This window comes from Empidonax traillii, unplaced genomic scaffold (genome assembly GCF_003031625.1).
Source record: "Empidonax traillii isolate 1590-97213 ecotype Southwest subspecies unplaced genomic scaffold, ASM303162v1 scaffold157:size2224338, whole genome shotgun sequence".
In the NCBI taxonomy this organism is placed as follows: Eukaryota; Metazoa; Chordata; class Aves; order Passeriformes; family Tyrannidae; genus Empidonax; species Empidonax traillii.
Window position 1 is genome coordinate 1,931,335 of NW_020955350.1, and position 25,108 is coordinate 1,956,442.

Genomic DNA, 25,108 nt, shown 5'->3' on the forward strand with positions numbered 1-25,108 from the left:
TTTGGTCACATATCAGAACAGAATAGAACATGCCAAGTTGGAAGAAACCCACAACAGGCTCCCCAGGGAAGTGGTCACAGCACCAAGCCTGCCTGAGTTGAAGAAGTGTTTGGACAGTGCTCTCAGGCACACAGTGTGATTCTTGGGGATGGTCCTGCGCAGGGGCAGGAACTGGACTCGTGACGAGTCCCTTCCAACTCAGCATATTCTATGATTCTATGGTTCACCATACCATACCTAGAGTAGTACTCAAGAAATTACAACATGCAATTGCAAAAGAAGTTAAGATACTCTTCCCTTAAAAAGACCTAATTATATCCATAAGGACATAATTTTTATGTAGCTTTTGGATTTTGCCCTGATTTATCTAAGGTATCATATACCAATGATAGGATATGGAATGAGATGAACTTGTATAGTATATTAGCCTGCAGCGTACGTTCCCACAACGGGGAACATATTGAATTGCAGTATCTGATTGATGATTTTGGCCCTGTAGCTTTCTGAAGCGACTTTCCTGTCTTGCAGCTTTTCCTGTCTGTAGAGGCTGTTTGCACTGCAGAGTGGCATACAAACACGTTTTAAAAATCGTTAATTGTATTATAAAGAAAATCCAGAAACGCTTCATTTATAAACCCCCTCATTTGCATAGCAATCCAAATTATTACTATAAGTTACTGACACTGTACAGCCTAAGGGAAACACTCAGGCAAAACCTGTAGGATGAATCTTATATAAAAACAAATCCAACACCATTTAAGTTATTAAAAAAACCCAACATTTTAATCTTGAAGACTTTTCAAACATTAGTGCAATATGATTGTAGGAAAACATGTTTCTTCTTACAAGGAAGTTAAGTATATCCAATGAGATTTGTATCTTCTTCAAATACAACGTTTGATTTTCCTTGTTCAATTCCTCATTGCCAACATGGCATTTATGTCCCAAATAAGATTCCGTAACTGATCCATGATCTGCTTCAGCTGCTGATTCTTCTGTTTCAGTTTCTGTGGAAAGAGTTTATTATCAGGTTTTTTTGTGATCAATTCAATTAGCGCACTCAAAAAATCAACAAAATTTACAGTGTTATGAAATGCTATATGAACCTCTTCCTCAGTTGCCTGTGAGCACTATTAGTGGGATAATACATCCCCTTAAAAGCACACTCTAAAAATACAAGAAAGCCTCAAAATGTAAGGACCATTGCTAGAGAGTCAATGCTGTTCTCTTCACAGCATTCTTTTTATCAAACACCTGACACCCTCAAATGCTGTAGGCTTGTGGGGATCATTCGCCACTTTTTAAAGTCCAAAAGAGAGCATTATAAGTAGGAAGAAAGAATTCAGGGAACAGGTAAATTTATGTGAATGTATGTTTTGTAACTTGGGTTTGCAGAAAAATGAGGGATTAACAGCAGAAGTTTGAACAAAGCACAAAGTATAGGTGAAACAAATCAAGCTTTTGCAGCCTTTCTGCCTGTGTAGGTCAACTGTGATGCGCTTAGACTCCTGTCTTGAAAAAGGTTCTCCCAAGCATGCTGAATTCTTTAAAATTATATATTTGGTTTTGCAAATTGCAGAAGCATGTGAAGGAAAAGAACAGCAAACTTGCTTTTATTTGGTTGCATAACCAAAACTTAATAATTATGTCTTTACAGAAGAAAGATCTGGGCATTAAGACATCATACAATTTCCTTAACCTTTCACGTTTCACAATAATGCCCATATTTATTGTCTCATTTATTCATTGTCCTGCCCAAATTGAAGCTGTTGAGAACTAAGTTAGGTTGCTGTTAACAATACACAGTATGTTCTCCATTTCATTCTGATTTGACAGAATGTCAGCCTTCTCACATTAGAGATCAAACTACTTATTCATTAAGGAAGTCTGGAGTTCCAAGTAAAGTGAAAGCACAGGAAAGACTTGGTACCATCAAAAGAAAACAAAATGTTTCAGGTTTAACATAACTTTGTTATTGCCATACAAATGGCAATAAATTAAAAGGGGGATTTAGATCAGTAATACAACCAAAGCAACTGCAACAGTGATAAAATGAAGCAATGAAAGAAGTAATGTCCTGAAAATTGTCTCCTGAATTTTGATGCAGACAACACAACAATAGTTTTAAGTTGCCCAGCTGGTCAGCTGGGAAAGAAGTTCAGAGTGAAAAAGGAAGCCCATTCACTTTGGAGCTTTAAAAACAATCTGTAATTAGGTAATGGTAATTACCATTACTATTACAAATTACTATGGTAATTAGGCTTAGATTACATGGGGAACATAGTAAGGGAAATGTTTCTGAACCCAGACTTTGGGGGACACATTTCCTGTAAGAAGAGACAACATTCAGTTCCAGACTCCTGAGAAGGATGAACAGAGGTAGGAATAACACTGAATTTCTAATCAAGCACTTGACAGACTAAAAAGCATTTTAAAGATAACTAGGGGCATTTATCTAATGCTTCTTGTTGTCATTTCCATTTGCTGATCCAAGACTTCACAATACACAGCAGAGATCCAACTCCTAAAGACAAGCGAGAAAACTAAGAATCATGTCATTACCACAGCATCCAAACAAGAGAGTTGTGTCTTCCTACAAAGGTCTCGATGCCTGAGAAAGCACAAGCAGGACGAGATAAACAAGCACGTTCATACCCGTGGCATTTTTAAACATGTTTCTGTTTGCCATCCTCAACATTCAATCTTAAAGAAATCAGTGAATGTTACATCAAAACTACTAGTTTAATGCAAGTTGTCACTCATTGATACTGAGGGCATGCCATTTCAAGATTTTTCAAAACCTTCATCAATAGAAATGAAGGCTGAACAGTCAGTGATGGTCAGACAGAAATAAGAACCACTGACCTCTGATAAGCAGACTGTGTTCTCTCTCCATCCATGCCTAATTGTATTGTTACATACTGTTACTTAGGTAAGCTCACATGAACTTTATGTAAGTTATGCCCAAAAGACTCATTCTGTAAGATTGTTTTCCTTTCCTGTGCAAGCATTATGACACTGTAAATTGCTTGATCTTTATTTGATACTAGACAAGGGAACCTTCAAACTGGATTTCATTTGTTTTCAAAGCATCTGTAAAGACAGGAAGTATAAAACTGTTTCTTTATTTATCTGAAGATAATTTTAGATCTTTGTCTTCAGTGAAGACCTATTTTCTTAGCTCTTCTACGTTTTCTAAAGACAGAAAAACACATCTAAGATGAAGCACCAACCCTGGATTGCTAGGCTGTTGAAAGCATAAAGAGAGGAGAAAAAATCCACTTCAGAGAGCATGGTCTCCTAATTGAAATGCACAGAGTGATCTTTGTTACTGATCTTTGACAGGCAGTGGTTCACACCACAAAGTAATACATAATTAATATGTTCTGCACCACTGGAAGTGTTGGCCTCTGCTTAAGACTTTGCTGAGCCAGTAAGAACATCTCAACCCAGGTCTAACCTTGGAAAGATAGGTGAAATGGCCTTCTTGGGAAATGGGAAAGTTCTGTAAGCAGATTCTGCAGCAATGACAAATTTTCCTTTGAACAGATTGCTTGCAAGTTGTCTCCCACTCTTTCCTCCTTCTATTGAAATGAATTAGTTGAACTCTGGACTGCTTCTCAGGATTAACAGTTGCATGAAACAAGAAAAAGTACTTCATCCCACATAAATGCTACAGCTTCTGACTTTATCTTTTTTAAGATAGCACAGGAAAATTATCTTATATGAGGCGGTCTATAATGAGTTAAAAGACCTAAATTCAAGTTACATCTGACAGGCAAGTTTCTGTTAGTCCCCTTCTGTCAAGAAAGGGATCTGACTGTAAACCAATCCTAAGAGGTCTTCTTTGGTGATACTAATATTCATTAGTTAACTAACTAACTAATTCATTCATTAACTATCCCTTTTGATTGACCCTGCAAGCACTATGGCCAGCAGATGGAGTTGGCAAGGGCTGCACCTCCCAGTAACCAACAAGACCTTAGTAGGCATAGGTCAGGTAAGACGTTTATGAAAACATGTACTGAAGCACAAAACCCACTTAAATTAAATGAGCCATTATGTTGTACTCAAGCCATTTGTTAGAATTCCCTTCTTCAGGCAAAGAAAGTAGTGTAAACACTGTGGAAGAGTGAGATCATATTCCAACTGGTGCCTGCAAAAACATCAACAGTACTTGCCTTTGTTGAACAGGCTCTCCTTCCGTTTAAGAAAAAAAACAAAGAGGGTTTTCCACCTTGAAAATCTTATATGGAAGACCACATCCCTGAATCCTGTGACAACTATAATTTTTACCTACTCTGTTGAAGATCTACAACAGTATAGGCCACAAGGACATCTCAGCGTAATACAACATTAAATATTAATAACACTAGTACCTTTAATTGCATATATCTTGGCAGAATTATAAAAATATGCTTATTTTGGTGATTATGACTCTACTACAGAGAACTTGCATCATGTTCTTTTTCCATGAACATAGAATCATGGAACAGTTTGGGTTAGAAGAGACATTTAATGGTCATCTAGTCCAACCCCCCAGTGAGCATCTTCAACTAGATCAGGTTGCTCAGAGACCCATCCAGCCTGACTGTGAATGTTTTCAGAGATGGGGCATCTACCTCCTCTCTGGACAAGTGTGTCATCACCCTCAGCATAAAAGATTTCTTTCTTATATCTAATCTAAATTGACTTTCTTTTAGTCTATAGCCATTACCCCTTGTCCTATTGCAACAGGCCCTGCTAAAAAGTCTGTGCTCATCTTCCTTGGGAAGCCTTTCAGGCCCCTTTAGGTACTGAAAGGGTGCTATTACTTCTCCATGGAGTCTTCTCTCCTCCTGACTGAAGAGCCCCAACTCTCTGCCTTTCCTCATAGGTGAGGTGCTCCATCCCTCTGATTATTTTTGTGGCTCTTCTCTGGACCTGCTCCAACAGGTCCATATCCTTCCTGTGCTGCAAACCCCAGAGCTGGACACAGAACTCATGTTACTCCTTCTGACCATTAAACTGCTGTAGGAGGTGATTGTTGAAAGTCTTATGAAGGTGACAGTGGCCTCAAAATTTCTACAGAAAAACGTTTGTCCACAGGAAAGTGAAATTTATACTGTTCCTTTTTTAAATGAGTCCTTCTCCTTCCTTTTTTCCTTTGGTTTTATAGTCCAAAAAGACAATATTATATGCATATAGCTGGAAAAAAATATGATAAAAAGAATGTCCTCAACAATTTGCTCAAAGTCTCTTAAAGGTGCCAGGTGATATGCTATGTCTGCTCAACTGCCCATTTTCCATCATAATATCAACCTATGTATAATTTTCTTCCAAAGGGATAAAAAATATTAATCACTAATACAGTAACTGCTGTGCAATTAAACATTACACAGCTTTTCCTGATGTTATGCACAGGCGTAACTGTTCTACCCTTACCAGAAATGAGGCTGGGTTTTCTGCCTTGCTCCTCACCTGACAGCTGAAGGGAAAACTGCTCCTTCTGCACGTGTAACTCTGTGTTCCTGAAACATGCAGAGGCACCAGTGACTGCCTGTGCTCCACTGCATGCTCAGTACTTTTCACCTATTGACCCAGATGGGATTGTACATATCCACCTCTCTGCTGTCAGGGAGGAAGAAGCACGTTTATTCAAGTAGGTGGATGTTTGCTCCATACCAATTATTTATCATTCAACAATGAGGTCTGAGGTCTTATTTACTGAGTACCATCTAGGCTATGTAGCTTGTCATGGAATTATCCATTCCCCTTCGGTGTTACATCCCCATTCTTAACATGAAAATCACACAGATGTATGACCCTCAGTTACAGATGGCAAACTAAGTCACATGATCAGCAGAGATAAAACTGGAGTGCCTACTAACTTTGTCCAGAGACACTTCAGATTCAAGTTCATCACTAAACTTCATGTTTTAACAGCTCCCCACATATTCAAAGCTACCATGAACCATAAGGGGAAGAATGAACAACTGCCACAGAGGTTTTATGGCAGAGAAAAAAATAATAAAATTCAGTTTTCAGGACCTGTCTTCAGTTAGTTACTCACTGCTCACAATAAATCCTTGTTTCTCATTCCCAAATTCCCTGTTTATTGAATACTCTCCTACCAGTTACACAATACACAAACCAGGATTTTTATAATCTTATTTATTACAATACTGATTCAATCTAAACACTGCCTTGTCTACAACAAAACCAGAGTAAGTCCAGGACTCTTCCCGAAAAGAAATTGGGGAGAGGGGAAGAGGAACCAAATGTGATAATGCAATAAAGGCTGTACAATATGCACCTATATGAGGAAAAAAGGTGACAACTGGGATTGTACAGACAGCTTTAAGCTCATGTTTTCCTAACTTTTTTTCAACGTTGAAACCATGATATTATTTTGATATAGGATGTAATATGAAAAACTTTGCATGCAACATTTTACACAAAACTGAAAAGGAAGTATATCATTATCTGGCATAAAATGCATCTGAGTGCTGTGGGAGCTGTTTAATGACATTACAAGACCACTCTATGTAATTTTCTACTGGAGAGGGGAGGAGGCTCCTGATGAAGAAAGAAACATCTTAATTCATCTGCAAGAAAGTCAAGGAGTGGTATCTGGAAAACTACAGGCTGGCCAGCCTAACCCCTGACTCCAGAAAGACTACACAGCAAACCCTTCTGGAAGTCATGTCCAGACATGAATGATAACATCATGGTGACTGGAAACAGTCACCTTGGATTTACCAAAGATGCAGTGTGCCTGAAAAACATCACGTCCTTCTATTGAGAAATCACTGGATGTGTGGCAAGGGGAGAGCAGGGGCTTTTCTTTACTTTCGTATCAGTCAGGCTTTTGGCACAATCTCTTACAGTCTTGTAGCCAAATTGGAGAGATGTGGTTTGGATAGGTGGATTACAAGATTGATGGAAAATTGTCTGGGCTATGGGATTCTAAATGTTGGGATCATCAGTATTAAAACCGAGTGGCAGCTGGCCACTCTAGGAAGTTTTCCAGGTTTGATACTAAAGTGAGTTTTTTTAATATCCTCATTAATGACTAATCCACACTTACTCTATCAAATCCACATCACTGTATCATATTTGTGGACAATGCCAAGTAGGAGAAAGCGATGAATATACTCAGTGGTAGGATATCTGATTCAGAGGGATCTACCTTGGGAACTTCAATCAAAGCAAAATCTTACATCTGTACACACAATAAACACACACAACAGCAGAGGCAGAGAGCTGACTGAAGAGAAATCACATTTGCAGAAAAGGATCCGAGGTAATTTTGATACTTTTTGACAAGTTGAACATGAGTCAGCAGTAGATCTTTTTGCAACAATGAAGACTACACGCTGTGCTATGTTAGAGAGTGTGCACCCATCAGGTCAAGTGAAATTGTTATTCCCTCTCTATTTGGTTCTGGAGAATGACTGTCCAATTTGGGGATCAATATAAAGCACTAAAATACTGAATAACACCTAGTGGAAGACCACTAAGATGATTAAAGCTGTATTTGTTCAGTCTCAAGCAGAGAAGGCCAACAGGCATGATCACTGTCTTCATCTACCTACTGAAGATCATAAAAAAAACAAGCTGGACTTTTCTTGAATGTACACAGCAAAAGGATGAGGGAAAGTGGATGTATGAGTTATGAAAACATTGCAATGAAACATTAGGAAAGATTTCACAGTGAAAGTCAACCCTTAAGAAGGGACCAGAAAAGGTAGAATTTCCATCCTTACAGGTATTTGAAATGCTACTGGATATGAGCTGGAGCAACAAGATCTTACTTTGCTGGTTGACCCTGCTCTGAGCTGGAGGCTGAAGCAGATAATCTCCAGACCTCCCACTGAGTCTGGAGATTCCTCTGATTCTACCATTGCAGGGAGCCAATCTGGGTACTCAAAACATGATGGAACTGTCTCCGGTGCAGATTAATCTGCTGAGAAGGTGTCCAAATAAAGAATTCTTTCCCTCTTGCCAAAGCGTTAAGTGGTGCACATTCGTATTTTGGGTGAGAAAGGACTCTACCCATATAAAACAAAAATGCATGAAAATAGTGCGAAAGGTAGTTTAAAAGGAATTTAGGATACTTCCCTAAACAACATCAGCTGCAGTGCACAACGCTTATGTTATCAAAAAAAAAGCCCAGAGCTAAACTCGTAACAGCTTAACGTAAAAGTCTGTCGTGTGGATTGTCTTTTCCTCTCTTAGCAAGACCACTGTTAAACACTTAGCAAATGGTAGTAAAGAACATCAGACACGACTGTTTTCTAAAGAGTCACCTGGAATGACCTAACGCTATTTCACATCATTTTATTTCCATCCAAATGTACCAAGACTACTAATTACACTGTAGTTTTTCTAATTGCTTCATTTGAAACCAGACCTCTGGCACCTAAGAAACCTCAGCTGTACTTGCTCCACACAGATTAAGGCATTCTCAGTTTCTGATTTGATATTTTCTAAGTCCTGTCAAATGTACTACAATACTACAGACCTAAGGTGAGCCTTAGGTGAAAATAATACTGATGATGCTATACTTAGATGGTAAAAAACCTGTAGACTGAACATTAAACAGTTGAAAAATATGAAGACAAGTGAGGAAATCTTGGTAACAGTTTCCACTTGTTGCAATAGATTAATATCAATGAAAATTGGGTCAAGATTTGTACTAGTAAACCAATGCAAATGCTGAACTGATTCTGGAACAGTAAAATATTTATTCCGAAAGACAGTCAACCGCCCCAACAATTTACAAGCCCAGAAAGCAAATACAGTTAAAAAAGAATAAGCTACATTTTTGGGAACTGCAGCAGAGGTTTGTTTAGTACAAAAGGCAGAGGTAGTTCAGTGCTCAAGAAACGGTTTGTTTGTTTGTTTTGTAATAATGGTATATACTTCTTAGTGCTGCCAAAACTCCCTTGTGGTATTAAGCTTAATGGGTTTTATTTAAACCTACAGTTGCTAATTACTACTGAATTGCTGGGACAGAAATTCATTACCTTGTAAACTGATCTATATTTTAAATTAACAGACAAGTACTTCCACAGCCAAGGTGAGTGCATTAAACTTTCTGACCTACAATGCAAGACTAATACAGCAGAAAGATGTGACTACACAACAAACCAACACCAAAAGCTCCTGCAGTATTTATGAACTGCTACACCAACAGGTCCTCCTGCCCCATGAATGAGATGGTGAGTATAGGAAGTACCTGAGGTTCCTCTCCTCCTCCACTGAGGATGCCCTGCCCAGACACCTGCAGCAGCAAAGCAGAGCTGCCATGTTTCAAATCAGCGGTTCATGGAATGAGGGGCATTTTTGTGTGAGAATATGTGATCCACAAGATTTGTATGAGCTACTACTAGCTCTGCCTGAGCTCCACACTGAGGGGCAGTTAGTGCCTTTCACATACACCCAGAGACACTAAAGAAATCAGACTGGCTGGGGTATCACAGGAAGAAGGATAAAATTAAGCAACCCACGGCAAGTCTAAAAACTCAAATATCTCAACAGAGTCAAAGTATTGGGTTATTGCAACAATGCTTTTTTTGGTACCAGTAACAGCCTGAAGAAGACTGAAAAAATGCTGCCTATAAGAGCAAAAATGATTAGGTGAGAACAGGACAACAGCTGAAGGACAACAGTGGGTCAAGAATATAAAAAGCTTCCGTATCTGTAATGTGGGTTTCCCTATCACAGCATCGCAGCACCATTTTGCATTATGAAATTTTTCTAAAATAAATTAATCCAATTGAGTTGGATGTTACATACTACAGAGGAACTGAAAAGCTAAGAACTAGAGAGGGCTAGTTAAGCCCAGCAGCCAGTGTCAGAAATTAGATCAATTAATAATGATCAATATATTAATAATGATTAATAATGATTCTAGTGATTTTTCTTTGCAGAAAGAAGAATTTCTTTATTTCTAGTCATGAAACCCAAATCATTTCCTATTCTGAAAACTACTAAAATTCGAGCTTTGAAAGTGGTAGTGGATGTGCTTGTACAGCGGGAGGGAGATAAAAGAAAAAAATTTTGCACTTCCAAAAAACAAGAAGTTTAACTTTCTTTTGCCGTAGTTAATAAGCATTTGTCCACAAGAATATTACAGAAAGTTCAACTATCTTGTGAAGATTTACTATGGAAAATATGGAAAGGTAGGTCTAACATTTAGGTGTAAATACGTGATTTCAGACCAGATTTAAGTGAAGGTTTAAATGCATTCTTAATTACCAGTTTGCAACCAATGGTCCTATAACACCTCATCATAAAAATTTATGAAATTCTTTTCACAAGATCACACCAAGGAGGTTTAAAAACACATTAGCATACAAGTACAACAACAAGGGCAAAACCATGTCACAAAACTATTAAAACAACAGCAAATATGGACAGTTAAACTTATTAACACTTAAAGATTGCAAATAAATGTGCATAAATTCACAGTACAACACTGCATACAATATAATATATACAACCCTGCTATATCAGCACTTAGGAGAACAATTACAACAGGGAAGCTGACAACTGCTTTTCTCTAAATTCAAGCAGTCCCCATTTTTCTAAATAAATGGATTATGAAAAATACAATACATCTCTGAGTGTTGAAGACAAATTAAAATATTGGAAACATTTTAAAAGTTAAGAATCCATCAATTATTCTCTAAAATAAACATTTTATCTACTTATTTCCTTTGTTCAGTTATTTTTGTAGATTATACTTCCTTTTTACTGAGTATTTACAGATATTACAGCCATAGAAAGATTTAAATAATCCTATCTTTGTACTTTACAGATTGAAGAAACAATGTTCAAAATTGTGGTCTGGTAAAACTTCATACTTTAATCTCAATACTATATTAGTATTTAGTCTAGCATATTTATTTTTAGATTTGAATCCATCTTTAGTAATTGTCCCCAACTGCAGACTGCCATTCAAACTGAAAATTTAACAGCATCTTTTTAATTCATAGCACATTGTCTTCTGAATGTGTTAAGATTCAATAGATGTTCCTCTTAACAAAGGAACGGTCTTCCTCAAACTGTCAAAATATAAAAGCCTTTACCAACTCACACACTTGTAACAATATTCACATTTGATGGTCAATATTCTTTTTTTTTTTAAAACCTGAGGTAAGTTTTGAAGAGAAATAACAACAGGCACCTTACCTCAGTCTGTAGTGCTGATATTTAGTGGGCTAAGCATAAACATAATACACTGTGTTCAAAACAGTATATGTCGGTTTTAAAAGAGACACAAGTAAAAACTGTCAGGGAACCTAAACTCTACAGCCAGAGTTAAAATAATAATAATAATAATTAGTAGTAGTAGTAATAATAATACTAATAACTAAACAACAAAACCCCAAACAAAAAACAAACAAAAAACAAACAAACAAACAAAAAAAAAACAACAAACAAACAAAAAACCCCTAAAAAACTCCAAGAGCACTTGTTTCCTAAAAGGTAATTCTGATATAGTTAAGTGCAAGAAGTATTTATCTCCAAGTTTGATGGTACTCATCAGACATTCTGCATTTAGTAAAGCAATCTAGAAATTTAAGCCTTGTGATGTCAACGTGACATTTCCTATTTTATGCAAATTATTTTAACTTTGTTACCTTATTTACTTCCATAATTTCCCTTCTCTCTTCACTAGCAAACCGAAGCTGACTTGCAGCACCACGATCATCATGCTTAGAGCCATCTTCTTCAACATATGGAATAAGTTGCTGTGAAGACAAGAAATATTAGCTTTACTAAAAAAAAATCAAAATTAAAAGAAGAAATTAAAAAAAAAAGAAATCAAATGCAGGAGATACAGAAGGTACTACCATTTTCTTCCACAGGTTCAAACTGCTCAAGAGAAGGTGGACACAAACTTGTCACCTCAAACCCAAAGGCCTTGGAATGACCTCATCTGGTTCTCCAGGAAAACGTTGTGCTTCAAAAGGACACAATCCCACTTATTACCATGCTTAGACCCAAGCAATGTCACAACTGCAGGCAAAACCCACACCTTCCCTGTCAAGATGTGTATCATGGATAAATCTTGTATTCTTGAACGATGCAGATTGTGATTTTAAATTTTACTACTCCACACTAAGAAATACCACAAAAAAGAGTTTGTCATTATTATAACATATCTTAGCAGAGGGGCAGGTACTGATCTCTTCACTCTCATGATCAGTGACAGGACTCGAGGAAATAGCATGAAGCTGAGTCAGGGGAGGTTTAGGTTGGATATCAGGAAAACGTTTTTCACCCAGAGGATGGTCGGGCACCAAACAGGCTCCCCAGGGAAGTGGTCATAAGCCTGCCTGAGTTCAAGGAACACTTGGACAATGCTCTCAGGCACATGGTGTAATTCTTGGGGTGTCCTGGGCAGGGCCAGGAGTTGCAGTCAAGTGATCCTGATGGGTCCCTTCCAACTCAGCATATTCTATGACTCTATGATTCTATACTAACCATAATTATGACTGGCTTTACATAGCTACTTGGTTAATACTCTAGTTATGACTTGCTCTTTTAGTTAACCTCTGTTTGGCTATTCTTAAGACCAGGCCTACAGTAACCTAAAGGGAGTTTTTCCTAAGTATTTCCCACTGTGATCTCCTCAGACACATAGAATCATAGTTTTGTTTAGGTTGGAAAGGACCATATTGTACTATCATTTCTGTAAGCTTCTACACAAGCCAAAAATCTTTGATGAAGTATTCCTAAATGAATACTACTGTATGTTTCCTTCCTAAAAAGAAAATAAATTAAAAAGAATCAGTAAATATAACAGGTGCAAAACAAATACATGCTTCTGTGTCATAACACTCCCAAGCTACTAACAATTAATAAAAAAATAAGCTGTAACATTTTATACATAGCATACATCCAGTGTCCACAGTGCAACACTGTTTTTTCTGTCCTGAACCGAGCAAAATTACATCCATGTTCCCATACACACTACAGAAAATGAAAGACTAATACTGATGAAAATGAGCAAGAAGACATTCGTTCAAAAGCCTGGGAGTAAGTTCCTCACCAAGTGCATATTAACTTGTTACTTACGTTGGGGTAAAATATTTCAAAGCATTCAGCATCCTCCTTCAGCATTCTGATAGAAAACTTACTTTGATTTAACCCACTGAAAATTTAATTTCCTTCTGTGCAAGAATTTCTGTAGTCTGTTCTTATTAAGCTTATTAAAATGGACAAAAACTACCACACCAAACTTTGCCCTGAAAACGTAGTAAAGGTTAACTACTTACTACATTTGCAGACCATAAAAAAGAAGTAGTGTGGCTCCTACTCTTGAAAAAAACTCCTCTCTCTGATGGAAAAATAAAGTAGCACTCAAAGTAGAACACTTCCTTTGAAAACTTCCCGTCTTTCAGAAAAAGTATTAGAAAAAAACCCAAACCCACAAAGAAAAGCCAAATTACACCTAACACACAAAAGCAGGAAATTTAAACCAGATCTGCTTCACCATTATCTCGTGTCTTGCTATGCTGGTTAAAAGAAATTTAGTAGTACCTATTATATTGCTAGTACACATTTACAAAAAATGTGAAAACATTTATAGTAATAATAATACACTAAGGGATATTAGTAGGTACTGACTTCTCTTGACTGTGTAAAAAAAAAAAAAGACTTTTGTAAATATTCTTTAAAGGTATGCTTAGAATGTCAGCCACAAAATAATATGATTGAGACTATTACTGAAATACTGAAAGAAGAAAGAAAACTGATCCCAGAGGAATGGTGTGCCACTGTCATTCACCCTAACCAGTAAAAACATGAGACAGGCAGGCACCTCCTAACTTCAGAGCAGAAAAGACTAAGCAGGTTAAAAAGAAAGAATTCCGAATATTGATACAAAACTCTGCTGCGCCTGTTATCAGTGAGACATCGCATTAAAAAGGCTTACTCATTTACCCTATTGCACACAAGTCACCATACCATGGAAAAAGTTTTATTCTTTAAAATGGGAAAGTTATCCTACTCCCTTGCTTGCTGTCAGGTTTCTCTGAAACACTTGGCAGTAACTGCTGACAGAAGTAGTAGTATCAATGAATGAACTTTATTCCTATTCAGTGAAGAGAGTGAAATACAAAATATAATGGTTATATGGTTAAAATTCAATGGCCAATCACAAGTCTGTTAATAAAGCTGCCTCCGAATCCAAAGATCAATATTTAAAGAACTTCATAGTTCTGGATAATTAGAGCAGTAGTAACTCTAGTCATAACACAAAACAGGGTTTAAGAGTATTAGTAGGAATTAGGAACAAATTAACTTATGAGGGGGAAAACAAAGTTTTGATTTTACTTGGAATAGCAGTTTTATTAGGAAAAACTTTGGCCAATACTCCTTCATGGAAGTCTGATGCTATAACTTTTCCATCACCACTGCACAATTAGGTTTGGTTCATACTGGTCCAGCAGGTTAGGAGCATCAGAATGAGGCAACTAAGGAGACCCAGACTGACGGTCAGAGAAAGAGAATAATGTTTATTAGTGAGGGAGCCAGGCTGACAGGTGAGAGCTTGAAGCAGGCTATTCCCCACTTTTTCCCATTTCTTTAAAAAAATTTACCCTGAATCCTTCATTTTCCTAGGGGAAACAAAATGATGAAGGAACCAAGAAGCTTGAGGAAAAAGGCTAAAATTTTAAATCAAGTTTGATTTTACAGAATCACAGAATCATTTAGGTTAGAAAAGACCTCTGAGATCTTCTCAACTAGACCAGGGCACTAAGTGCCACATCCTATCTTTCCTTAAACACCTCCAGAGATGGTGATTCAACCACCTCCTTGGGCAGCCCATTCAAGTGTTTAATCACCCTTTCCTAATGTCCAACCTAAACATCCCCTGGCACAGCTTGAGGCCATTTCCTCTTTTCCTGTCACTTGTTGCCTGGGAGAAGAGGCTGACCCCCACTTTGCTACAACCTCCTTCCAGGGAATTGTAGAGAGTGAGAAGGTCCCTCCTGAGCCTCCTTTTCTCCAGGCTAAACAACCCTCAGCCGCTCCTCGTCAGACTTGTGCTCCAGACCCTTCACCAGCTTCACTGCCCTTCTCTGGACATGCTCCAGCACCTCAATGTCCCTCCTCAACTGAGGGGCCCAGAACTGGGCACAGCACTCGAGGTGTGGCCTCACCAGTGCTGAGTACAGGGGGAAAATTTCAAAATGGGATTCAATTTCAAAATTGGATCCCTCCCAATTGGTAAGAATTGATGATGTTAACTTGAAAGTTTCACAATCTTTCAATGAGCTCTAACTAATAAACAGACTTCAGTCCACTTGATATCCAGTCTCATTAAAACTTGTTTGAGACTTGAGTCTCCTGCAACTGATAATGGATGATATGCTATGCAGAGAGTGGTTATTCCAAGCTGCGATGTATATATGTATATCTATATGTACTTACTTCTATGGGAACAGGATCGAGCCCAGCACAGTTTTCATTGCATTTGTCATAGACCAATCTCAGTTTTCTGAAGAGTATTGATAACTGACGGAGATGTTCCTGCAGCTTTCCCAATCTGTCTTGATATGTTGCAGTATGATAAGTAACGCCATTTGGTAACTTAAGAGAACCAAAACATAGAAAATATTAAAGCCTCTGTCACACAAAATAAACAGACCAAAAGAAATCAGATGGGGTTTTGTACATTTTAAAATCAGACATTATTCCTACAGCAACCACTGAAATTTTTATTTTCTTTACTGGCAAAATTCTGTATTTTATGTGCTCAATCGCTGCTATCAAACAGCTTCATGTATTCTACACTTTGATCACTGCCAATCCCTCTAACTCTTTTCAGTAATTGTCTTCACAATGTTTAAGTATGACGCTGTTGTGATCCAACTATTACACTTTGAGAGTTTGTGTCTCAGCCCCAAGCCACAAAATTCAGTAACACAAGAGTCATGAAAACAGAGGGAATGGGGGTCATTATTTATCTTCTGCTTTCCACAGAGAGAAAACACAACAAAAGTTTGTATGTTTTCTCAGTAAGTAGTCATATACAGGGATTATGTCCATTTTTACAAGGAAAAAAAAAGTTTTAGGTGGGAAATATTACCAAAAAAGATCAATGAGATTTCCTCTAAAATTACTCCCTGTACGTTAAAATAAACAGAGAAACATGACGGGCACATAAACGGACTTTGCTATTTATAAAGGAAAACACAGTTTGGGGTGTATTTAGTTTATTTATTGGGGGGGGCAACAGCAATTCAGCACATCTGAATATGCTACACGTTCACTTTATCTACAGGAGTAAACAAATACATTAAGAGTAGTATTCACTTCTCCAATCCATCCTTCTTTTTAAAGCAGTTTGATTGAGTTATCTAAACGTCCTAAGCCACCTCCTCTGTCTGTATATACTGGCAGTCAGTGACAAAATATGGGAAGCAAGGGCCATGAAAACAAAGAGCTGCTTTTCACCTGCATGTTCCTCAGTAACTGGAAGATTTCCATGGTTCGGAACACAATGTCCTGCACGGTCTCCTGGCCGATGCGGCAGAGGGAAGCCGTGTTCACCTCCCTGGCCGCCTGAGCCTGCGTGCCCGAGAAGGCGCCCGGCGGCATCCCCGCCCCAGCCAGAGGGGGGGTCGACATCTCCCGGCCTCAACCAGTCCGGCTAGGACGAGCAGAAAAGAGGAGGTTATGATGGAACGATCGAGTACTTGACTCTATCCCAGTAAACTTCTGAAGGACAGCTATCCCATTCCCTTTCTCAGCACGCGGCCCTATCCCAGGCAGAACTGCTCAGCTGACGAAGCCGGCTCAGCGCCGCACCCCTCGAGCCGGACCAACCCCTCGGTTCGGACACCGCTCCCTCACCCACCGCAGCCCTGCCGGGCGGTGGGACCGGGGATGCTCCTCACGCACCTCCGTGCCCTCAGCGCGGTCACCGCCCCGACCCGTCGCAAGAGGACACGGCAGTGACCCACCCGCTCCCGCCTGGGCCCTGGCCCCGCTCCGGGCTGCAGCCGCCCCGGCCCCGCTCCGGGCTGCTGCCTCCCCGTACCCGCCGCACTCCCGGGCCGCGGCACCGCGTCCCCTCAAAGCGCCGGCGGAAGCACTTCCCGGCGCCGGTGCCGTCACAGCCGGCGGGGCGGGAGCGGCGGGCGGGGCCGTGGGAGGCTGTCCCGGCCGATCGGTGCGGTCCCTGTGCCCGTCGCTCTCCTCCGTTGCTGGAGCCGGGTCGTTTTCCTGGCTTGCTGAATCCAGAGAGGACTTGCGGGCTGGTCAGCGTGTAGAGGTGTCGGCCCCGAGCCCTGCACGCGGCCTGTTGGGGTTGAAAAGTTTGGTCGGAATCCCCAGGCGTGTTCACACAAGTCACACCGCCCTTGTGCTACATCGTAGAATCATAGAACAGTCTGTGTTGGAGGTGACCCTTAAAGATCACTTAGTTCTGAATGCCCATACCCTGGGCAGGGACACCTTCCACTAGACCAGGGTGCTCAGAGCCCCCCGTCCAACCTGGCCTTGAACACTTCCAGGGTTGGGACATCAACAAGTTCTCTGGGAAACCTGTTCCAGTGCCTCACCACCCTCACAGCAAAGAATTTCTTCCTAACATCTAATATAAACCTCCTGTCTTTCAGTTTGAAGCCATTCCCCTTTGTACAATCACTACAGTTCCTGATGGAGGAACTGTACACCCTGTACACACTGTACAACTCTACACCCTCTTTGGAGGTGCCTTCAGGTACTGGAAGGTTGCTATGAAGTCTCCACACAACCTTCTCCAGGCTGAACAGCCCCAGCTTTCTGTCTTTCACCACCTGTAGGGGAGGTGATCTGGTCCCAGTCATGCTGATAAATGGCTGAAAATCTGTTTTGCAAGGTAGGAGTGCATATGTCAGTATACACAGGCACACCTGTGTATGAATTTAGGTGCTTTATAGGTGGTCTGCTACTCTTTCTTGCTCAGAAACATTTCTGCTAATCTAGAAAAGCTTCAACACATGGCCTTCCTGTGTCACAGTATTTGTGTGGGTATAAAATGTCTCTGAGTGCTTGTACCACACTAATACAATCACATTGAGGAAGTTTTGAAATACAGACAAGACCTCCTGTGTGAGGGAGAAGGAACACCCTCAAAAACAAATCAGGGGACTGATAGATACAAACTGTCTATGCAGCAGCCAATGCTTACTGTCTGCCTAATGAAAAATTTCTTCATATACAAAAATCAGTAAGTACCAAAATTTCTCTTTTTTATTTCCACGTCATGTCATAGCTAGAACTCATATTTCAGTTTGACAACTAGTCAAAATCATGACAAAATATGAATTCTTACTAAGTCTAGTCAAGATAGTTGGGCTGTATTAAACCTGCTGTTACAAATTATCTTTTTTTTGTGAAATGTATTGCATTTGTAATGCTGTAAAAATAAATCAGAAATTTGACACATGGTGTCGGGAGGCAAGAAATTGGGTGAGGAGAAAAGCTGAGCTGTTTAAGGATTTTCCTTTGCTCAAGAGACCTTCTGCAGCTGGAAGGTTTAAGTCTAGAAAAAATAATGTGGGAAGCAGCAACATTCTGTTTTTCCCTTGGGCTGTTTTTGCCAAAAAAGATGCAATTTCTATCAAGAGAGATAATGGCAGGTTATGTAAAACTTCAAAGCATTTTTTCCCATTGACTGAGGGGAAGGGAAATAAGAAGAGAAAGAGAAAACTGTAAAAAGCAGCCCAGAGGGCATTCTGTGCATGTGTTGGGCCTTTGACACATAAGGCAGGAGCCCAGCTCTAGGGCGGGCGTGTGTGTGTTCTCTCCCACCTGGCTGTGAGTTCTTACAGTCTGTTCTAGCATTTCTGAATTTGGAAATAAACTGTCTTCAATGCTGGAGCCAATGACTTAGTTCTCTGGTTATGTGCGTGCATATGAAATCATGCGTGTGGTATACAATCCTTGTTAAAGAAAGAAAAAAAACAGTCAAGGAACAGTCAGGAACAGAACCATACAAACTTGCTGTCAGAGGCATTTTGCTGCAGAAAACATTTTTTACCTCAGAAACAGACTAATGAGGGTAAACACCAACCCCTTTCCTAAACTGAAGCTTGTTGGTGCCTAAGTTCTCTCTAGCACTCTGCCTTTGCCAAAATGCAATGTAAATAATTATATTTTAACAAAGATCTCAGCAAAAAGGATAGAGAAGTCATTTCTTAAACTGATAGGAAAAAATGGTTTATAAAAATAAGAGGGGGATATTTTCAAACAGCTAAAGAACATCCCATGGTGTCTGGCTAGACAGTGCTTGGGAAGAGCAACCCCTGGAGAATTTCAAAGGGCTTGTTTGAAGGCTTACATCTCAGTTCACTGTACATTGAGAAAATTATGCAAAAACTATTCAAGGGTTGAGCACAAAGGATAACGATTTCCTCTTCCGATTGCATGGCCAAGAGCTCTGTTCACACTGCTCAGCTTGCTGTCCCAGAGCCGATGGCATGAGGGTAATGAACGACTCAGACCACCTACTGTTCAGGTCTGCCAGACACAGACTCCATATGCAGTTATATCCTGAAGTATAGGGCTGTCACGTACAGTAGGCAGCTGAAACATGCAGCCAAGTCTGCATGTGGAGAGTGCTGAAGAACGTTGCTAGGAGCCCTAACGTTCTTCACTGCCAGTCTGTGGAGCCATCTAAATCTGACGTTTCCCTCCCAGACAAACGAATGTCTTCCTTTTGGATAAGAATATTTTCTTTGTTGAATGAGAAAAAGATAATCATATATTTTTCTTTTTAAAAGCAATCTGTTAAGCAGCCACTGTCTGATTTCAGTTTGGGCCAAGTGCTTTCATCTGGAAGGTGTCCAAATCAGAGATCATCTTTCACATCCATTTCAATTTCTGTGGCATTGGTTCAACCAGTGTCTTAGCATGCAGCAGCCTTTGTTGTTGGGTTGTAGAGAAGCTACCAAAAGCCTATCAAAGAGCCTATGTCTGTATGTAATATTCTAGTCCAATCAGCTTTAACCTAAATTTGAAATTAGGACTCTTTAAAGAGTCAGTGATTACTTCAGTGATTATTGTTTTCACAATAATATTGGCTTATGATTTTTTTTCTATTTTAAGAGGTTCTCATGCATATACCCTGAGCAAATCCAGAGGTGGTATAGTTGTGTTCTATCAAGAGAATAAAAATCCTCAGAAGCGAGTGAAGAGGATAATTGTTGCTTTGTTCAAATAATTTTCTCTAAATCAGTTGATGTGCTTGCAAGGCAATATGAATCATTCTATTTAAAAATAAACAGAACTGGTGAAATCCCTGGATCATCCTCTCTTTTCCTTCCATGAAAGAGTGTACTCTCTCACAAGTTTCCTCACACTATTCCTTAGCAGCAGTGGTTTCATACTGCTCTGAGGGTGACAGATGGGCTTGGGGGAAATGTGTTAGCCAGGAAAAGACTTTCATTCTCCACCCTGTCCCATTTAGTGTTTATGTGTTCATTCAAGGAGAAATAATGGGACCTAGTGGAACCTTTGCAAACAATAAACAGACGAGGCACAATTTTACTGTTACCAAGCTGTGACAGATGAAGGCATGGCATATAACTTTTTTAGTATGTGTCCAACACAGACAGTTAAAGTAGGTGGAATTTAGTTCATCAGAGATTATAGACCAGAGGGAACAGTTAATGGCTGTGATTAGATGAGGAGGATTGGGGGTTTGGGGTTGTTTTTTGTGTGTGACACGAGTGTTTTTCCAATGGTGTTTTCCTCATCCAGGCAGGTATTTTCATGAACTCTGAAAGCATCCATTTAGAGGGAAGCAGGATCATCTGTGGTAGTGCGAGATAAGATAGGATAAATTAGATAGGATCAGAGCCCAAAGCATCCGAGCAGAGGGCAGTACTCCATGCCTTTGCTCGGTAGGGGATGAACACAGCTGTTTTCTAGACCAAGGGGAATCCGGGATTGAGCAATTAAGACCTTTCTGCCTTTATGTGATTCTGTTGCACAGCTCTTTCGTGCTACAGGTGGTAGAAGGACAACAAGAAGGGTGAGATGGAAGGGGTTCAGCTTCCTTCCTTGCGTAGTCTCCATCATCTGTATACCCATAAGCAGACCTGTCTATAGATGTGTTAATGGCACCTTCTATGGGGATGCAGAGAAGCAGAGCATCATACCTACTGGGTTTCATACAGGTGGTAACCAGTTTCAGTGGTTTGCCACAGCCCATCCTCTGAATGTTCACAGAGTGGTCAGAAAAAATGACCTGTAAATCCCTAATTTCAGAATGGCCTTATGTGGTTGGGTGGCTGCCAGGTGCCCACCAAACTGCTCCACCATCACACTCCCTCACTCCCTCACTCCCCCTCCTCAGCAGCACAGGGTGGGGAGAGGGAGGGGGAGGGGGAAAATAAGATGAAAAACTTACAGGTTGAGATAAAATTGGTTTAATAAAAGAAAGAAAAGGCTGACTGTGGAAACACAGTCCTGACATAGAATGATCCAACTGGCAACAGGTGTTATTTTACAGCTTGGACACTGGCGACTTGCATTGCCCCCATAAGTCAGGTTCACATCCATCAGAGCAGAGAGCAGTACTCCATTTCCTTTAATATACATACATCCATTTCCCATAATATAAACCCAAGCATTAACAAAGGATAGGGAAGCCAGATGAAGTGTGATAGTTCAGCTTACAGGGGCTTAAAGCACAACGTAGCTTTTTGGTTCTCACTTTGCAGTGGATACTACACACCCATTTCTTGATCTTGACAGGTGTGTTGTATCATCAATTCTCTACTTCTAAAAAGTTTGCTTCTTGACCTTCAGCCCAGAAATGTCGTCCTTGGCCCCTTTGTTCCTTTAAACACTAAATACTAGTTTCATAGTCAGTTCCGTCTGGCATGAAGATTGTTATCCTTCCTTACATTTTACATGATGGGCTTTTATGCCCAGCAGCTGGTACTCTTCCTGTAACTGTGGCAGAAGAAAAGGGAGTAACAGGAAGTCTCCAGACTTCTTCCAGGGTACCCCAGTGCAGAAATCTCACCCTTATAATCATTCTGATTTTGCAGTTGTTCAGTTGCTTGCCTCCAAAGAGATATCTGGAAGTCCCAATGTAATCTAGACATTGTGACTTCAGACCCAAGCCCAGCAGCAGATGTATCACGTCTCCTTATGGTCTCACTATCCAGCACCTCCCCTGCAGCCTCCCACTGTATTGGTGCTCCAAACGCTGACACTGAAAACCATTTTCGCAGAACAGTACCAAGTTTCTCTTTTTGCCCCAAAATAGCTGCGGGCAATCTGTGACTTCTTGTACTGGACTTTCAGATATTTCCCTTGGTCCTACTTTTCCTGAGCAAATGGTGTCTTGTGGGACTAGCTGTTTGGAAGAAGAGGCATTCCAAACTGCAGTTTATATGAACTCTATGTCTTCATCAGCTAAATGTGCATTAATGATGCCTGTAGATAAATTTTCAGCGTGCTTGTTTGATGGCTTCTCTTGGGGCTTGCACAAAAAATGGCTTGGAAATGGAGTATTTGCAAAGAAGCGGATGTTGGCAAAAGAAAGCATTACAATGAGATGTAAAATATGTGCACTGTAATTTATACAGGCAACTAGCTTCTGGGAAACTTGACCTCTGGCCAGTAGAGGACAGAAACATATCCAAAGAGACCACTAAAGCAGTGACTGGTACACAGTGGGACAGAGATGGAGGGACTAATTATATTTTCGCAGCTGTTACACCAATGCTGAAAGTATGTTGGTGACAAATGACTTTGTGGTGGACTTCACAGCAGTTACTACTGGAGAAAAGCTAGTCTGCCCTGTGGTTTGACTGCTTATGTGCTATTAACATTATAAGCAGGAGTGCAAGGGTGGTTTTTCCCTTCAGGGGTCATTGCCAGTATGCAGTTTCCCACTGTTGATCCACAGTTGGAGGCATAATTCTCATTAAAGTGTTGACAGATGATACTCCTGTGACTCATTCCATAGTGGGACAGAGAGAGAGGTCCTGTGCTCCTTCCCAAAACATGTCCTGGTTGTGTGAGGGCATCCCTGCTCTGCTCTGTAGTACATGGCTTATTTTTATAGACCCGGAAAAACACAACAGCCTGGGGTTTCTTTCTTCATCTGCATCTATTGCTGTTTTATTTCTCTCTCTAACTGTAAATCCTTAGTGGTAGACTGTAATGAGTTGACCCTGGCTGGATGACAGGTACCCACTCAAACTGTGCTCTCACTCTCCTCTGCAACTGGACAGAGGAGAGAAAATATAAGGAAGGGTTCATGAACTGAGATAAGGACTGGGAGAGATCACCTACTGATCAACATCACAGGCTAAACAGACTCAAAATGAGGATATGGATGAAATTTATTACTAACAGTATCAGAGCAGGAAAGTGAGAAGTAAAAATAAATTTTAAAAACCCTTTCCCCCTCCCTCCTTCTAAGTTCTACCTCCTCCCCTCCAGTGGTGAAGGGAGACAGGGAATGGGGGTTCTGATCAGTTGTTGTGTCTACTGCTGCTCAGGCTGAGGAGTCCTTCCCTGCATCCTGTGGGTTCCCTCCCACGGAAGACAGTCCTTCATGAACTTCTCCAGTGTGAGTCCATCCCATGGGCCACAGTTATGCACAAACTGCTGCAACATGGGTCATTTTTCCACAGTGTGCAGTCCTTCAGGCACAGGCTGCTCCAGCATGGGCCCCCCACAGGGCCACAAGTCCTACCAGGAAAACCTGCTCCAGCATGGGCCTCCCATGGAGTCACAGCCTCCTTTGGGCATCTACCTGCTCTTGCATGGGCTTCTCCATGGGCTGCAGGTGGGTCTCTGCACTCCCATGGTCCTCTTTGAGCTGCAGGGGCACAACTGCCTCACCACGGTCTGCATCACAGGATGCAGGGGAGCCTCAGCTCTGGCACCTGGAGCATTTCCTTCCCCTCCTTCTCCAATGGCATTGGTGTCTACAGAGCTGTTCACATGTTCTCACTCCACTCTTCTCTGACTGCAGTTTTCACCTGCCCTGCAACTTTTTTTTTTCCTCCTTCTTAAACATATTTTCACAGAGGTGTTACTATCATTCCTAATTTGCTCATCCTGGCCAGCTTTGAGTCCATCCTGGAGATGGCTGGCATTGGCTCTACTGGACATGGAGGAAGCTTCCAGCAGGTTCTCACAGAAGCCACCATTATAGTCTTCCCACTACCAAAACCTGGCCATAGAAACCCAATACATGAGTGAAACATCCTCTGTGACTTCACAGGAACAAGCCTACCTCTCTGTCATTTGGGAGAGCACTGACCATCTATCAGCTGATTTCAAAGAATATCTGTATTCTTGAAGTATTATAAAGCGCATTGTTGTTTCTTGTATCTGTGGCAAGAGATGTTTTCTTTCACCCTAATTTCCTTCTTATGAGCAAAATTACTTGTGATTTATTCAGTGTCAATCAATTTAGATTCTTGAGCCTTGTTTCTTATTCAGGGGTTCCACAATCCATTCTGCATGTGAATCAGATATTACATGCGCACATGGATGGCATGTAGAGCAGGTATTAACAAGATAGTAAGATCAGCCCTTCTGGTGCTGCAAATCTGGTCCTGGGAATTTTTGCATTCTGGTCAGTAGCTCTCCTGAATGTGTAACCATTCACAGACTCATTCTCTGTCATTCACTGTCTCAATTTGGACATTCATTCACACAATATATTCATCCTAAGCTAAATTTTGCTCTTCTTGTTTTCTTCTTAGTAGCTTTAGGAGGATTTGAAGAAACCCAGACATACATTATATGGTCATGTCAGGTACATTGTGGTAGTAGCAGAAGACTGCAGGCAAGAGTGTAACCTCATTCTGCTCTGTGAGCTCAGAAGAAAATAGTCCTTGTCTTTGATGGTTTACAATGGTATACAATACAATACAAGAGATTGTATATTTCACAGAAAGAAAGAAGATAGATTAAAAAGGGACCTAATAGTTTCTGGGTAAGGAGTTTGGAATGTCCTAGTTTACCATGAAAGTCATCAACAGTGTAGATGGCAATGCTGGAAAAGTTATAAGGCATGAAAGATCTACAGTGCCGATCCTGTCCGCAAAAGCCATCATCTCTCAATGCAGGTCAAATG

The 25,108-nt window shown here is 40.4% G+C and overlaps 1 protein-coding gene across 1 annotated transcript; it reads right to left on the reverse strand.

Moving 5' to 3' along the window:
* Positions 1–178: 178 nt before the first annotated feature.
* On the reverse strand, positions 179–16,952 carry MED30 (mediator complex subunit 30). The gene is made up of 4 exons (XM_027884922.1): positions 16,462–16,952; positions 15,436–15,594; positions 11,634–11,744; positions 179–1,007 (listed from the first exon to the last, which is right to left on the reverse strand). Exons 1-4 carry the CDS (start codon positions 16,633–16,635, stop codon positions 912–914), a joined length of 540 nt encoding a protein of 179 aa, XP_027740723.1. The 5' UTR covers positions 16,636–16,952; the 3' UTR covers positions 179–911.
* Between the last annotated feature and the right edge of the window lie 8,156 nt (positions 16,953–25,108).